Below are 16,009 nucleotides of genomic sequence, written 5' to 3'. Positions count from 1 at the left end.
TTATTTTTGGATCCTAAATGCTGGGTAATTAGTAGTCTTAGTCTTCTTTTACAGCAGTACAGTGTGCGGGGCAGTGGAGCGGACATTTTTCAGCCTCATGCGCAGCTTCTGTCTGTCTCTTCCAAACCAGTCCTATCCTGGCCTTTGCTTTCTAGGCCCGGACAGGTTGTGTCCGTCACTGAAGCTGATTCCACTAATATATATCCCAATTATGTCCTTCCTTCTCGCCCTCGCCATCTTGGTCTTTTCCTGGATGTATCTTCAGTATTTCCGCCCACAACCTCAATCTCGAACGAAAAAATCAGGTACTCTAAATAGTACACCACCGGAAGAAGGAATTGTCACTAGACATGATGTGCGTGTCGACTCAAACTCAACGACCGAGAAATCAGGGGTGGTCGAAAAGCCAACGCATTCTCATCCATCCGCGCTGGCGGGTAACATTGACGTGGAATCTAGCTCTGAAGAGCTCGAGGAAATATCCCCCGAAAGTATTAGTATAGCCATATTTTGTGCTCTGGCCTACGAAGCTGTCGCGGTGAAGCTGATACTCGATGAGGAGTACAGCTGCCACCTGAAAGGTACAGGCCCGAAGAAATATGTCTACTCTTTCGGGCGCATTGCGAAGCACAGGATCGTCATAGCTCGTCCTCACCAAATGGGGACTGTCGAAGCCGCACATTGCGCCACAGCGGTTAGCCAACAGTTTCCAAACGTACGATTCGCTTTGATGGTTGGTATTGGTGCTGGAATTCCCAACTACCCTAAACATGATATTCGCCTCGGGGATATTGCTGTTAGTATCCCGCAGGACAGTCACCCGGGTGTTATCCAGTACGACTTTGGCAAGTATGAGCGAGACAGGTTCATTCTTAAGGGATGCCTTAATAAACCACCACCGATTTTGATTAGTGCCGATGAATCGTTGGTGGAAGATGAGCTGATGGGCCGAAGCCCGCTTGCCCGGATTCTACGAAAGATAACCCAGGTCCAGAGATTTGCGCGACCAAATACTGATGATATCCTATTTGATGAACATTTCCACCATGTCAGTTCAGGCTCTGATTGCAGTGGATGTGAGGAATCCAGTGAACGCAAGGTCGTATCACGCCCAGAGCGCCAGAGCCAGCAACCAGTTGTTCATCGAGGCCTTATCCTCTCAGGGAATGGCGTTGTTAAGAACCCTTCAGACCGAGATATATTAAGGCGAGACAACGAAGACGCGATTTGCTTTGAAAGGGGGGCAGCTGGCATTATGGACGAGATTCCTTGCCTAATAGTGAGAGGTATTTGTGACTATGCCGACACCCATGAGAATGATTCATGGCATTACTATGCTGCAGCTGGGGCTGCAGCCTACTGCAAAGCCCTTCTGCGCAAGGTTGATAGCCAAGATGTCGAGACGAGAAGCATGAGCGAGCTTTTTGAAGGCATTAAGAGTCTGAGAAAAGGAGTCAGTGATCTGAGAGACGCTCAAAGGTATACTGTGCACCGATTCCGTTGAATCAAACTGTAAGCTGATAACAGGAAAGTGCTATGCAAGATGTTGTTGATAGTCTGCACCAGAGTTTCCTTACCGAAAAACTTCGTCCGATCAAGGAGGCGTCTTTTGACTCTTATACCAACGCGGATGAAGGGAATGTCTCGGGACCAGAACTGAGATCCTGGCCGAGATTGCACAATGGGGCGAATACACGTCAAGCAGCAAGTTTATATTCTGAACGGAATGACTGGGACAGGCAAATCTACCATATCACGAACAGTTGCGGCTTCATTCAATGCCCTCGGCATCCTCGGTGCATGCTTCTTCTTCAAGAAGGGCACCGGGGATCAGGGGAATCCTCGGGGACTCTTTTCGACAATTGCGTGGCAACTAGCGTTCAAGGAACGCCGTCTGGCACCCTATATCATGGATGCAATTAACAAAGAACCTGATGTCTCGGAGAAGTCGCCAAGAGAGCAATTCAACTGCATTCTGCTCCAACCGTTACGTGAGCTTGAACAGTCAAGAGAGATCCCTATACCTAGCTATGGAATAGAAGTACCCAGTGATAACACCCAGTGTTATAAAAGATAATAGAGTATATGGTATATACAAGCAGGGGTGCCAGCGTCCTGCTGAGGGTAGTATACCTAGTAGCTAAGTAAGATAAATATATATATATATATATGTACTGGGTCTACTATCTAGGACTCTGTTATTTCTTTAATTTCTTTTATAGAGGGGATATAGGCCCTGGGGAACCCTAGAGCTGAAACCGCCCTCTCTTCCCTTCTTAGGCTTTGTATTTAGGCATTTAGGATAGTGTTCGGGTCTCACACCCCTCGGCATAGCAGGCCCAGTAAAATCAGCCGGCTGACGAGGTATGAATGCTACTAATACTACTACTACTATTACTAAACTCAATATATAAAATAGGGCGGGCTGGACAGCTTAAATACTATAAAAATGTACAAGAGGCATTATCCGTGCATGTATTTTGAAAAAGGCTTGCCAGTGTCTCTCGGGGGAGAGATGTAATGCTAAGTTCACATATCCAGTTATCAATCCTTGAATAAGTATGAACCCTTGCTATGGCCAACTCATGCACAGCATTCTGCAGTCCCCACTGCCGGCGTTCGACAAAAGCATGATACGGTTACAGGGATGTCAGCAGAAGCCAAGGCAATGTCATGTGAAGTCTGAATAAAAGCCGCCTCTGTAGTCTTTCCGAGCTTTGTGAAGCATTCGTATAAGCCCTGTAACCCCCAAACATTGTTGAGCTTTGCCCTACGACGAGGGTAGTCCAGGGCGAATCCCAAATCTTGTTTAAACAGTGTTTCTGCCTCTTCAACACAGTTTTGCTCAAGGAGCAGACCACCAAGGGCGTGGCGAACTGGCTGCATCCAGGGAGGAGGGTCAGAGTACGCCAGTCCGTCCTCTCGTTTAACAGCTTCCCGAAGCAAGGAAAAGGCCTCCTCGATATTTCCTTTGCGGTATTGTAGTTCACCAGCAAGCATAGCTGATGCAACGCTTAGGACATCTTCCTCCTTGCATGGAATGCTATTGAGTCGGCTACTGGGAACTGCCCTTCGCGCAGTTTCAAATTCAGCCTGGGCAATTTCTGCTTCCTCAATCCGCCCAAGTGCACTAAATGCCAGCCCGCGGGTATAATAGATGATAGCTGTAGTTGCACAATACGTACCCCGATCGTTGGGAAGCTTCAAGTCAAGAACATCCTCCCAGCGGCCGAAGCGTACAAGAACATGCGCCTTGCTCCCAAGGAAGCTCTCGACATAGTCTGCCATTGGGGGACTTTTTATGGATAGCAGCTTATCATCAATGACCTGTTCAAGCTTTTCTGCAGCGGACATTGCGTCCGCGAAGCGGCCAGACATCATAGCAGAATACAATTTGGCACGGATATAATGAGCGCGGTAGACTATGTACTGAACTGTACCCGTCTCTCGGGCAAAATAGATGTCGTCCGCGAGTATGGCTTCATTGTTCGAATCGATACCGCGGCGATAGTCGCCTACCGCAGCGTCAATATGTGTCGGCATATGCAACATATGCGAAGCGTGTGGAACCATGCCACGAAGTCGATCTGCAGCGGGGAGAGCTAATTCCGGAAATGGCGACATCTCTAGCAGATGTATATGCAAGTGACATAGTGCTGGATGATTGCGGCCGGCAGTCTGCTTCAGCCCCCGCTCTATCACGCCGCGAGCCTCGACTGTGTGATTCCCCGTAGGTTTACCGCAGTCCAAGTCCCACAGACCGCGCGGTGTGATACACATTAGGGCTTCGGCAAACAGTGCAGCAACGTCCATATCGTTGTTGAACTTTTGATACACGTGGCGCATGGCATCTGCATACGCGCAATCGAACGGACTTAGATCGTCGGCTATGTCTTTGACGGGTGGGAAGCGAGCGCCAATTGCTTGTATCAATGCCTGTTCGACTGGTGTGGCCTGGTTCGATAGTTTGCGGGCTCGTACTAGAACATCATTGACTTTCATCACAGAAGCCCGGCGATCTTGCGGGTCAAAGAATTTCCAAGGCTTATTGTAATTAGGACCAGCTGCATAGGCGATTCCCCACAAGGCCATCGCGCAATTAGGATCACTTTGAGCCGCTCGTTGGAAGCATCGTTCCGCCTCCTCGTGGTTGAAGGAATACACCCATCTCAATCCGCGATCGAACCACAGTTGAGTTTCTGCGGACGAAGTGGTTACTGGCCGGCAATGGGAACCAAGGTCATAATAGACGTCTTGTTGAGCCATGGCGGGAGAATTGGACTGGTCCCTATTTTTTGTACGAGTGTAGAATTAGAAACTAGAATATCCATGAGAACACTCGCCGCATACTGGAGCAATTGCAATCGGCGGATTAGGGTTGCGGGGTTAATGAGACTGAACTTATATGTTATATCCCCAACGATTTATAATCCGATCATGGCATATCATATCTAGAAAGGGGATTGCCAATAAAAGAGCAGCCGGGGTCGGTATTTGCATCCGAGACCGGTGGGATACCGGCCAAGGCAGGTTCCCAATGTGCAGTCGGGCGATTGACTGGACACCATGATATCCGCTGCAATATCTTGTACCGATTGAATCGCCCGCTTGCCACCCATGGTGATTTGAATTGCCCGATGGGAAATTCCAAACTAGCATTTCCTGCCGGATGATCTTGCTTGGCCACGACCAGGCGGCTAGGAATAACCCAGTGTACCCAGTCCTAACCCGAATAAACGGTATCCCACCTTAATCTCTCGGTATCCCTCCGGCATCCCGTCGGGCCCTTGTAAAAAGGATAAGATCGAAAACTTACTTGTTAACTGATGTGGGATCAGCCTGCAAAAGACCAACAGACTCATGCAGACGCCCGAGAAGAAGCCGCAAAATCTCGCTCGAGTACATCCAGGCAATCATCTTTTCATACATCTGCTGGCCCGGACACGCAGGTTCCTAATTAATCTCCAGATCAAATGACACGCGGAGGTGGACTTCATGCCTGTTATTAAACGTACAGGTTAACATTGACCATACCAGCCTTTGTGACCATTTCTCATTTATTCATCGTTAATAATGCGTGCGGTGGGCTGCTAGGCAACAGACCAATAGAAACTCTGGGTACCTTACGGGCGGAGTAAAATACTCAGCGGAGGGTACGCTTGGGGCCTCCGCAAGAAGAGTACACCATTATCTCATGATACATTTATAATTGAACAGTGCTATGTCTCCGGGCCGCTCATCGCAGAAGGAAAGTCCGACTGCGCGAAAGCTCTCGGGATTCAGCCAGGCGGATCGCCCGGCCAACCAGCTGCCCTTGACTCGTTCCTCCTTTGAAGGTACCTAAGGTAGCTGATGTAGGTTTCTGATGATTGGGACCGTGGGGGGTATACTGATCTGGAGATCCACTTCCCTTCCTTGATTGCTGTCGACGGTTTCTGGTAACGGCATAGAGACGGTCTCCGCCAATGTAGCCAGTGACTGGCTGCTGTATAGCGCGATGAGATGGAGAGCTGTATTTAAAACGTGGGCGGAACTTACACAAAAATTTTGGGAGCAATGATCTGATTGATATTATACTGAATCGATATTTGAGAGGAAGGGTACAGGGGTGTGGAGGAAACGTGGACACAACATGAGAGTTGTTGCTTAAATACTGTCATAAGTTGAAAAGTTTACAATGGAGATATATAGAGCCCAACCAGAAGATTATATATTTTGTATATTATAAAGTGGGTGCGCAAACAGCCTGCCTCGGTCCATCTATGCGGCCATGGACACGACCAAAGTACTGGGTCTGACTCAAGTTCATGTCGAAACGTATGATGGACTCTAAGCTTCTATAGATTACACTATTCTGCCTGTAGATACAAAGGTTGCTCTGTGCGAGAATCACCCGATGTCAACGGCCAGCAAAAGGTCCGCGCTATTATTCTCAATGCAGGTGTAGAATCCGCATCTGGTTCATACTTGCATTGATGGACTCTGCTTGATGTAGAGATTGGGATATACGGCCGGGATTCCAGATCCTCGGGAGTACAATCCCATTCAAGCCCGGAAGGAAAGTCCAACTGACAAATTATACTCCCGTGGAATTCCATTCCCGCGGGCCGCGTGCTGCTAGCGGTTGCCACCACGCCTAAGCTAGGCATATCAATTGAGCTTCTAGACCTGTCATCTGGATCACGCCCCCTTCCCCAGTTTCCCCGCGTTCTCCCCAGTCTCCGAAATACGTCTAATTTATATAAAACGACCCTTATCTTCGTAGCTTCCAGAGTTGTCAAGACTTGCAACCCCATAGGCACCTCTATCCACCTGTTCCACGATCTTCCAGTTATAGAAATGGCCACCGACGTTGCAAAGGCGTCTGTCGAAAACGTTGAGGCTGCTCCAGAGGCTGAGGCTCTTGAATACGCCAAAGAGAGCCCAGGTCCAGTCGATGTCGATGTGGATGAGGAATATTCATATGAGGAACAAAGGAAAATCATCCACCGTGTCGATCGACGATTGGTCCTCTCATGCGGTCTGGCCTATTGCATTAGCTTGATGGACAGGACAAATGTATCAATGGCCTCCATTGCTGGGTAAAAATATTCTGTTTCCTCGCGAGCTGATATTCAGCTAAAAATCTTACAGAATGAATGAAGATCTGGAGCTCAATGTTGGCTTCCGTTACGTCAGTTTCCGGGGCCCGGAGAAGGCGATATATCTTTTACTGACCCGGAAGTAGTCAATCATGGTCCTAGTCTTCTTCATCCCATATATATTCTTTCAGCCGCTAGCGACCGCGGTCATCCGCAAGGTTGGCCCACGACTGTTCATCTCGTCCATTGTCATTACATGGGGAGCTTGTTTAGTTGTAAATTGCCATTACACCGGCTTCCGGGCGAGGCTAATCTCCCTAGGGATTTGCATTCTCGCCTACCTGGCAGGTCCTTACTGGGCTGCGTGCAGTTCTGGGCATACTCGAAGCGGGCTTTTTTCCAGGCTCGGTATATCTACTATCATGCTGGTATTCTAGATGTATGTCTTCTAGGGCTTCCTCGGGAGTCGTCCTTCTAACTTGGTCCGTCACAGACGACGTGCAACAACGATACTCTGCGTTTTACATCATTGGATGTGTTGCTTCTGCTCTAACCGGAATTCTCTCATTTGGCTTCAGCCAGATGGACGGTATCCTCGGTCACTCCGGGTGGATGTGGATCTTTATAATGCAGGCTGTCGTATGACACACCGATCCGTCCACGACACCATGTTAAAAAGTCTATATTAATGGAGACACAGGTGACATTTGTTGTGGGCATCGTCTGTTTCATATTCGTCGTGGATTTCCCAGACAAGGCCCATCGAGCTTGGGGGTTCCTGAGCGAGCGGGAGTGTGCCTTCGTGCTTCGTCGATTGGACCGTGACCGCTCAGATGCAAACCCAGAGCCCTTCAACATGAGAAAGTTTCTACGTCCTGCCTTGAACCTGAAGATCTGGGGTTTAGGGATGATATTCTTGTAAGTTATTCAGCTACCCATCCAGCTCTCGAGCGCGCGTAGTGCGTGCCTTTGATTCGTATTCGCACTGGCTCCCAGGTTGGCCGCTGCTCATAGTTTGATGCATGTACAGCTGCCTCACTACGCTTAATTACTCCATTTTCTACTTCTTGCCCATCATATTACGCGAAAACATGGGGTACGGTGTGGCTGCATCTCAGTGTCTCGTTGCTCCGCCCTATGTGCTCGCCGGTCTCCTTATGTGGGCGACCTCCTGGGCTGGGGATAAATACCGGCTCCGCGGGCCTATTCTAGTGCTGAACAGCGTGATCACACTCATTGGTCTGCCCATTATGGGCTTTGCGAGCAGCGCAGGTGTTCGGTACTTTGGGGTGTTCATTACAACGGCAGGAACAAATGCCAACATTCCTGCTTCAATGGCTTATCAAGCCAATAACATCAGAGGACAGTGGACGCGTGCTTTTGCGAGCGCAAGTCTAGTAGGCTTGGGAGGTGTTGGGGGAATCGCAGGCAGTCTGGTTTTTCGCAGCCAGGATGCCCCAAGGTATCTTCCTGGTATTTGGGCGAGTATCGCGTATGTTGTGTTGTCTAATAGCTCCTTCTTCTGCTGCTTCTTCAGTGGAACAAATAACGCTAATGATGATATTCAGATGCCAACTGCTTTTAATTACCATTGTTGGTCTGCTGAGCATTCACTTCTGGATCAGCAATCGGAAAGCCGACCGGGGAGAGAAAATCATCGAAGGCTCTGCTACCTTCCGGTATACGCTTTGAATCATTTCTCTAGGAGGAAGTAGGTCATCTCGGCCCTGAGAATTGAACACATGGAGTGTGGTGTCCAAAATCCGTCACCAATATGGTACTGACGGAGCATTCACTTATTCTGCATTATTTTAGTTACGTAGGGGTTATTTGAGACATATTCTAGCGCGCTGCTCGTAAAAAATTTACACATTGCAGACCCCCTGCCGTAGTAGATACTACTTGTCGCAGTAAACTCCTTGATACTCACTAGCCTAGATGAACAGAAGACATTGTACCAGACATTCTTGATTAGAGTATCAGGTACTGGTGGAATGCGACCTGCAACTAGAATGCACTGCGTTGTATAGCGTTGCTCGTATTGAACGCTTCATGCTGACTGGTGGGCCAAGCCCGCCGGTAGGTAGTGGATTGTCCCCGGTAAGCCTCGGGTTGGCCAATTCTTGTCCAGAAATTCTCTTTAGACCGGAGCTGCAGCGTCTTTGCTTGATAATCACTCAACTAGAGACAACGGGACCCAACGTGCCACATTATATACCCACAAGTCACCGGCCGGATATGTTGATTACCCTTTTAGTGACGAATTCTCATGGGGAAAATTGTCGCTGAATACCTAATCCTCGTCACTAGCAAGAAGAGCTCTGTTTACTGATACTATCAAAGCATTGGAATTACCTATGAGTTTCTTTGTTTACATGATATTGATACCTTCTTTGCAAATATATATTTCGAGGAAAATAAGCGATTAAAAGACCTGGTAATAATAAATAGCCCTAACTAAGAGGGTATGCGAGTATCAAGATACATTATGATGATCGACAGGAATAGCGACTGATCCTTGGCCGAACCTAGGCAGGAAGTTGCCGTTGATGCTGTGCGCAAATGAGTTATGCTGCAGCCTAGTGACGACGAAGTTTTGATTTCTCGGATCTGCTCATTTTTGCATGGCTTCTTAATTAACCTTTACAGCACACGGCAATACTGTCAAGTACGAAGATATCTTGAGAGGCCCCGCTATACCTTCTGGAACTCAATCTCTTGAGTTCAGCCTGACGTACCCTTAGAGCTTTGATAGGACGCTCCTGGATCCTTCATACTGGCCAGACTGATCCAACTGATGTGATGTAATCAAATCAACAGGGCAATAATAGCGAAGGGATGGGGGCATACAGCGCTCGCCATCCACCATTCAGGAAGTCTTGTCGTCTCTAAAGCTGACATTTTACGACACCGACAACATGATGCCCGCATGACGGCAAAAGGGGAGCCACTTACTCCATTCAATTACACATGGTCTCGGAATATGCAGAGTCCTGGATACAGCAAATTGATTATAGGCCAGGGTATGAAACTGACGTCCCGGTTACTGCAAGGTGATGTCAACTAAAGCTTACGGTATGCGGTGGTGTCGATTGTATTAAAAGCCACTGTATCAACTAGGACCTACAGGCTAAGCTACACAATTGCATCGCAGCTATCAATCCGAACGTAATATCCAGAAATATCAGATAAAATGGCCGACGAGCGAGTGAATCAGATGCGAGGCTACAAAGCGTGAGTTTATCTGCCCTCCTCAGTTCGACAGCATAATTAACTTCTTAGCACCCTGAACAACCCGAATGTTTCCCAAGAAGCCAAGGACCATGCGCAGAAGGTCCTCGATAGTGACCTTGGCGGAAACCAGCCGAGGGAAGACCTCTATGATGCTCGAGGCGAACATGATAAGGACCCGAATAGGATGGCGGCTGGACTGAAGGCGTACGTATCCGTCCCTTTAGAACTGTCAATTTTGCGCTGACTTGGGGCAGTGCTATGCATAACCCCGGTGTATCACAGAGTGGCAAAGAGCAGGCAAAGGAGAAGCTTAGGGATGTCCCTCAGGAATAGTTACATGTCGATAGCACGCTTGACTAGTCGCCGGGATGCCAATTGCATCCTTTCGTCTGTAATCAATGTAATATTATCCAATCCTGAGCATATTCCGAGACCTTATTGAATGTAATTGAGATTTAAGTACTTCTGGAGAGTCCGTAGGATAGTGTTTGACCCTTCTTATACCTGGTCATACTCATCTGGGGATGTGTTCGACCTTGTCTTCCGTATAGAAGAGTTAACCCGTCGACAATCCTGGTCAAGATGTATTCTAAACTGCAACTTTCTCTGAAGCCATTATTTCCGGATTAATACCTATATACGAGTGACCTTCTTAAATGTGTCCATGGGTAATCAAGCAGAAATTCAATATACAGGGTGGCTGCCACTTGGCGTGATAGCGACACCAGTCCCGGTTAGAAAGTCTTTTAGAAAATATCCGTACATGCTGCATCGTGCCATTACAAAGAATATTAATTAATATTCTTGTTGAATCTCAACTCTGGTAAGGATGACGAGCATCGCATCAACGTTGGTCTAAATAAGCCCCACACCGACCGAAACAATGGCCGTCAGTGACCAGAAATACGGGTCTAAATGGCATTACTTCGAGCCTAGACTTCAGCACAATCGGGATCTACACATAATCCATTGCTCTCCGCCACCGATATCACCAACATGCCCTCTTGATGTCACAAACAAGACGTGACCATGATGTCCCCAACCAAACCCCACTCGTCCTGATGAACGCACCCTCGACATCATCATCGCCGATCCAAGGCCTCAGGCGGGATATAAATACCGTCCCAAATCATCCCTCTACAGGCAACTACACGGTTCACGAAATTCACACGATTCACACAATTCACACGATTCACACAATTCACACGATTCACACAATTCACACAAACCTCTCAAAAACTTCACGAACTTCACAAACTTCACTGCGAAAATGGCCCACAACCAGAACCCCGGCAACTTCTCCAACCGCCCGCAAGAGGAGGTCGAAAACATCGCCAGCAAGGGCGGCCAGTCCAGCCACAACAGTGGCTTCGCCAGCATGGACGCCGACAAGCAGGTAATTAACCTCTAAACAGCCTACAGAGTGTTTTACAAGGCAGTACTAACATTGCTGATTACAGCATGACATCGCGTCCAAGGGTGGTCAACACTCCGGCGGTAGCTTCCAGCCCGGCGACGAGCGTGCTAAGGAGGCTGGTCGGAAGGGCGGCAAGGCGACGGGGCACCCTGAGGAATAAGCTCTGTTCCGGTTGATGAATAACTGGATTATTACGTATATGATGCATTATGTTTGCTATGACTATCTGTGATGTATTATAACTAGTACTTGCCGGTCCGATTGCGGTATACACCCAACGGGAGGCTGGAATGAAATGAGTAATATCCGCTCAAGTGTTTGTTCCTTTGGAGTAGGACTAAGACGTCTAGTAAACTAGTAGAGCATTGGTATATTAATGTAGCCTGGTTGTGTAGTTATGACTGAACCGAATAACATCCGAGTCAAAATCGACTAGACATCAAATATAATATCTCCTCAATCGACGGTGTGAATTGCACAAGAGCCGAACAAGTACATCCTCGAATTAATGATAGGCTGTTTCCCCATATATCTAAGCTCATACTGAACATTCTCATGTCCAATGATGATGACTGAATCGGTATGACGCTTGTCGATATGATCTAATGATATCAGCATTACCTGTTGGCGGAGATCTAGGAAAAGCCGAACCTCATTACAAGTGAATACTATGCTTGAAATTTCCGATTCGATGTTGATTTATTCTACGCCCTGAAAATCGACGAAGCATAGCAGCAAAAAGATCTCTCATATGTAGATAGTAGTGGTAAAAGTACTAGGAGAAACCGCTGGAATATATGATAATATGTATGTACCTCATGCCTCCGCCTTCCATAGCGCGGACGACGGGTATAGATTACATCCAGTTAAATCCTTTCCTGAAACTCCCCCTCATCCTCTCCCTCTCGATACTCTCCCTGAAGGTCCGGCTTCGCATGCCTCAATCTGTCACCACGCATGATATTAGAGCGATCAATAGCCTCGTTCTCGTCCTGAGCTGTTTATACTGATCAGCACTTGCCATCACTATCCCATGCTAGACAAGGTACTTTAGCAAATAAAACATACCAAGCTGCTGATCTGTGTTCGAGTAAGGAGGCTGCATCGGGTCGTTATACGAAGCCTCGTCCCGCTGCACGGGAATTTGGCCCTTCAGCCCAGAGCGGGGTTCCTTTGCGTAGGTGTTGTCTGTGAAGCTGCCTGAGACAGCGGATGGGTCGTTCATCGCCTCGTAGCGGTCTTCGGCCTCGCGTTCGGCGCGGTTAGACATGGCGAATTGTTCTTGCAGGTAAATTTGACTTGATAATGGTCTGAAAGTATGTCTGATAACACTTGGGTTCAAAGAGGAGATGATTAGCTGAAGGTCTAGTATTTATAGCTTCATTATATTCAGTACGGATTAGTTTATAGAGGTCTGAACGAATTCTGACATCAAGACAGCAAGGGTGAGTTGCCCAACCCGTGGCGTGATGAGCCACTTCCGAGTTCATTCTGACATCAAAACAGTTTCCTGCAAATGGAAGAGGGGCTGCTGGCCTGCTACCATGGAACAGGAGCTGCGATGATCCAACAACTCAGAAATAAGCGCGACAACAGAGACTGGTAAAATGGGAATAAGAATAGAAATTATGATCAAAAATAATAAGATAAAACAAAAAAAAAACATACAACAGCTGGGATTCGCATGTGGTCGCTGACCATACTACTAACCAGCCGGCGTGTGGCTAAACATGGCCAGAAGTCGGCTGGGTGCCGCCCTGGTGAGGTTAGGGTGACATTAGGGTGAGTGAAGAATAGATGGGGTGAGATTCTCACTGCCGGCTCACCTGCTTTAGTTTCCTCGGACGACCTACCTATCCCATCTAGGATAAATAGCCACAAAGCATGTTGCTGCCTGGATGGCTAAATCACACCGGTAGAGGCACAGTTGAGTTGTCTCTATCATTTTGTGCTTCTAGGCAATGATAATGGCTCATAGTGAGATTGTTGGCGACTAATGTAAGAATCTACCAAATATGGACAAAGTAAAAGAAAAGCACAGCTTTCCCTTATAGCGGCGTAGACTTACACTTGGCCATTCTTGCTTCACAAAGCAGGGTCACAGTTGATTACACCTGGTTATATGGTTCCAAGTAGTCCACCCAATAACGCAAACCAGATATCTAGTATAAAGTTCCGCGCTTGTCAACACGCTCCTCAAGGACATCCAGTTGATTCCGGGGTTAATTCTCAATATCAAAGGGTCCTTGATGGTGTAAAATGTGACAATGGGAGAGCGAAATCATGGGTGTTGTGCGACCACTAGCCAAGGTGAATTGCCTAAGGTTACTTGTAGCTTCTGTCCAATAACGGAAGGCTCCTTCGTCGAGATCGAATGTGCGATAACTTAACTTCCACAATAGACAGGCGTAACTTGTCCATATTCATCAGAATGAGCTGGCACTGGGGCATATGTTGGAGTGCTTTGTCCGCCCCCATGAAACTCTTCTGCGCGAAATGACGTTTGACCAGAAAAATCATTAGTGCAGATTGTTTCGGCCCTGATGTTCAACTGCAACCTGAAGACAGCTTTCAGCCTCGGCAGGGTTGTCCAGTTTGAGATATGTATTGCCCAAGTTACCTGCCAGATCACTTGCATCTTCAACGAAAGTCGGATCCTTGGCAGTTTTTTAAGGCTCTGAGATCTTTGAAGATTCTACAAGGATGCTGTGATGCCACCTTGATAACGTAAGATCTTGCCCATTATAAGGTGTTGATGGAAGAGAACAACGTGCTTCATTGCAGAGTGCGGCTGGGAAACCGGCCGCCACGGTACGAGTGAAGCCATTGCTTTGTCAAGTCGATCAAGCTGAATATGATTCAGAGCTTGTTGGATGATAGTGTGCCCATATACGGCATGTGCCCTTCTATTGGCCTGGTGAGGCAAGCCGTCCATTATGGCAGTGAAAGCAAGATCGGTTGCACTAGAGAGCCAATGGAGGAGACATTGTCTCTGAGTTAAGAGTTTTACTATAATTACCTAGAGATATCTATAATAAGGATGTAACTTTATCCTTCTTACAAATATAACTGTTATGGGCGGGCCCAGAACGAGCTAGTTGTGTACTAGATACTTGGTAGAATAGCTGAAGGATTTACTGATTGGATACAGAAGAGAAAAGGGCAGTCACTGTTATTCGCAGTTACAAAAGCTTGAAGCACATAATGAGGTGATTTACAGATGATATAATAAACAGGATGGGTATAGTAGATATGGGCTCAGATTGTCCACCTGCAGCATATCTAACAGCCACATTTCAACATCTCGTTGTCCGCTTGCTTATCATCTGGAAAACATTCCGTAAATTTCTCACAACCACCATAGTAACCGGCCTGGTGGTTTGCTTGTGCAAAGCGCTCATTAGCTAGGTCCAATTTGTCATATGACCAGCACCAGGTGGCCACGCCATCGTCGCAAGCGCGCCAGCACCGGTTATTGACCTCGTTGTAGCCGACACGTTCAGTCAGAAAAGGGCATGTTCCGTCACGTTTGTTAAGGGAGTTGGAATCAGCCGCCGCGGAGCTGGCGGGAGAGCTGGCGACAAGGAGTGCCTGCGAAAGGGCAAAGAGGATACTGATAGAAAGCTTCATTTTTACTATATATAGAATTAGTATAGAAGACTGGAATGGTTATAAGGTTGTCTTACTGATCTGATAAATCACGTTCAGGCTAAGTAGCAAAAGGCAAAGCACGACGGAGTGTTTACTCCGGAGATAGAGGAGGGTAGGGTAGAGTGGTCAACAAAAGTTACCCGAGCTGGACACCTGATTTGTTTTATACTGATTGTAGCCCAATTTCTGCCAACTTTTCTCAGGCGTCCCGTAATATCAAACCGGACTGCTGATCTATTTACCCCTGACGGTCCCCTACGCAAGCCACTTTTCTTTGTACCCCGAATATACCGCCCCAAATATACAATACGACGTTCCAGGGGCTTTTACAGGCACGCTGATCCACCTCTCTGCGTGCAAGGGCATATGCCTGGGCCCAGGGCGGGATCTGGACATGACTCGTTAGTCTTTAGGGTCATTCGGTCGGGCATAGGCCCCATGGACGATCGACATATGGGTGGAAAATAGCATGTTCAGCAACCGGGCAAAATGCAGGGACAGCCAATGCAGGGCTGATAGCCAAGACACTCTAGACTTTGGGGTTTCGGTTGACCCACCCTCGTATATTTCACTGACATCTGCAGGGGCCACCAGACGGGGTTGATCCGCGGGCTGCGGATTTGTTGTTACGTAGGCCGATCGTTTTTGGCCAAAGGGAAGGGCTCTACTTGCCTGCTCTGTTGCCTTATGATGTGGTCAAGGAACGTGTTATCTGGTCCGTGGATGTCGCCGTTGCGCAAACCTGGAGTACCATAGAAGATGGATTTCATACTGAAAACGGGCTTATAGACTAAAAGTTCGCGGCTATGATTGACGATTCCGCGGTGATGAAGGGCTAAGCTAAATGACAAACAACGGATCTTTTTTATTGAATAGTCAACCATGGACCTTTTGGACCCTGGCTAGGCGGAGTGGCAGGTACAAGGGGCGAGGGGCAGGCCCGTGGACCCAAAAAAAGCCAACGTTTTCAGGAGGCTCGGTAAATGGCAGCGCGTGAGTCATGCAACAGCATCCACTAAGAGTGCAGATCGCTCACAGAGGAAAGCCTCAAGCGACTGTGTAGCAGACTAGTTCGTGCCTAGGGTTTGGCCCGGAGAATGCCTTGGTTTATACCAGACACCGGGCA

General features: G+C 47.8%; 7 protein-coding genes across 7 annotated transcripts; 4 read left to right on the top strand and 3 right to left on the bottom strand.

Moving 5' to 3' along the window:
* The first annotated feature begins 110 nt into the window (after positions 1-110).
* On the top strand, positions 111-2,179 carry ASPSYDRAFT_189770 (5'-methylthioadenosine/S-adenosylhomocysteine nucleosidase family protein). The gene is made up of 2 exons (XM_040843623.1): positions 111-1,479; positions 1,533-2,179. Exons 1-2 carry the CDS (start codon positions 212-214, stop codon positions 1,921-1,923), a joined length of 1,659 nt encoding a protein of 552 aa, XP_040696228.1. The 5' UTR covers positions 111-211; the 3' UTR covers positions 1,924-2,179.
* A 404-nt stretch (positions 2,180-2,583) lies between these two features.
* ASPSYDRAFT_214510 (tetratricopeptide repeat protein) lies at positions 2,584-4,266 on the bottom strand (the record flags this gene model as incomplete). The annotated part of the gene is made up of 1 exon (XM_040844093.1): positions 2,584-4,266. One exon carries the CDS (start codon positions 4,264-4,266, stop codon positions 2,584-2,586), a length of 1,683 nt encoding a protein of 560 aa, XP_040696227.1.
* A 1,504-nt stretch (positions 4,267-5,770) lies between these two features.
* ASPSYDRAFT_83151 (uncharacterized protein) lies at positions 5,771-8,429 on the top strand (the record flags this gene model as incomplete). The annotated part of the gene is made up of 9 exons (XM_040851202.1): positions 5,771-5,792; positions 6,434-6,581; positions 6,634-6,673; positions 6,728-6,856; positions 6,903-7,020; positions 7,075-7,220; positions 7,282-7,499; positions 7,612-8,073; positions 8,150-8,429. The coding sequence occupies 9 exons, from the start codon at positions 5,771-5,773 to the stop codon at positions 8,271-8,273; spliced, it is 1,407 nt and encodes a 468-aa protein (XP_040696226.1). The 3' UTR covers positions 8,274-8,429.
* A 1,345-nt stretch (positions 8,430-9,774) lies between these two features.
* Positions 9,775-10,148, top strand: ASPSYDRAFT_164865 (Con-6 family protein; the record flags this gene model as incomplete). Its single annotated transcript, XM_040843291.1, has 3 exons — positions 9,775-9,815; positions 9,864-10,019; positions 10,070-10,148. 3 exons carry the CDS (start codon positions 9,775-9,777, stop codon positions 10,146-10,148), a joined length of 276 nt encoding a protein of 91 aa, XP_040696225.1.
* A 656-nt stretch (positions 10,149-10,804) lies between these two features.
* ASPSYDRAFT_52048 (general stress protein) lies at positions 10,805-11,542 on the top strand. The gene is made up of 2 exons (XM_040848418.1): positions 10,805-11,211; positions 11,276-11,542. Exons 1-2 carry the CDS (start codon positions 11,086-11,088, stop codon positions 11,390-11,392), a joined length of 243 nt encoding a protein of 80 aa, XP_040696224.1. The 5' UTR covers positions 10,805-11,085; the 3' UTR covers positions 11,393-11,542.
* Positions 11,543-12,116: 574 nt separating this feature from the next.
* ASPSYDRAFT_117087 (uncharacterized protein) lies at positions 12,117-12,502 on the bottom strand (the record flags this gene model as incomplete). The annotated part of the gene is made up of 2 exons (XM_040840250.1): positions 12,117-12,229; positions 12,301-12,502. Coding segments are annotated over 2 exons (315 nt in total), but the record flags the coding sequence as incomplete, so codon positions are not given.
* Positions 12,503-14,391: 1,889 nt separating this feature from the next.
* On the bottom strand, positions 14,392-15,102 carry ASPSYDRAFT_137913 (uncharacterized protein). The gene is made up of 2 exons (XM_040840812.1): positions 14,919-15,102; positions 14,392-14,867 (listed from the first exon to the last, which is right to left on the bottom strand). The coding sequence occupies exon 2, from the start codon at positions 14,860-14,862 to the stop codon at positions 14,515-14,517; it is 348 nt and encodes a 115-aa protein (XP_040696222.1). The 5' UTR covers positions 14,863-14,867; positions 14,919-15,102; the 3' UTR covers positions 14,392-14,514.
* Between the last annotated feature and the right edge of the window lie 907 nt (positions 15,103-16,009).

The sequence above is a fragment of the Aspergillus sydowii genome (assembly GCF_001890705.1).
Source record: "Aspergillus sydowii CBS 593.65 unplaced genomic scaffold ASPSYscaffold_21, whole genome shotgun sequence".
In the NCBI taxonomy this organism is placed as follows: domain Eukaryota; kingdom Fungi; phylum Ascomycota; class Eurotiomycetes; order Eurotiales; family Aspergillaceae; genus Aspergillus; species Aspergillus sydowii.
The sequence above is the reverse complement of the archived record's forward strand: the minus strand, read 5'-3'. Positions and strand labels throughout refer to the sequence as shown.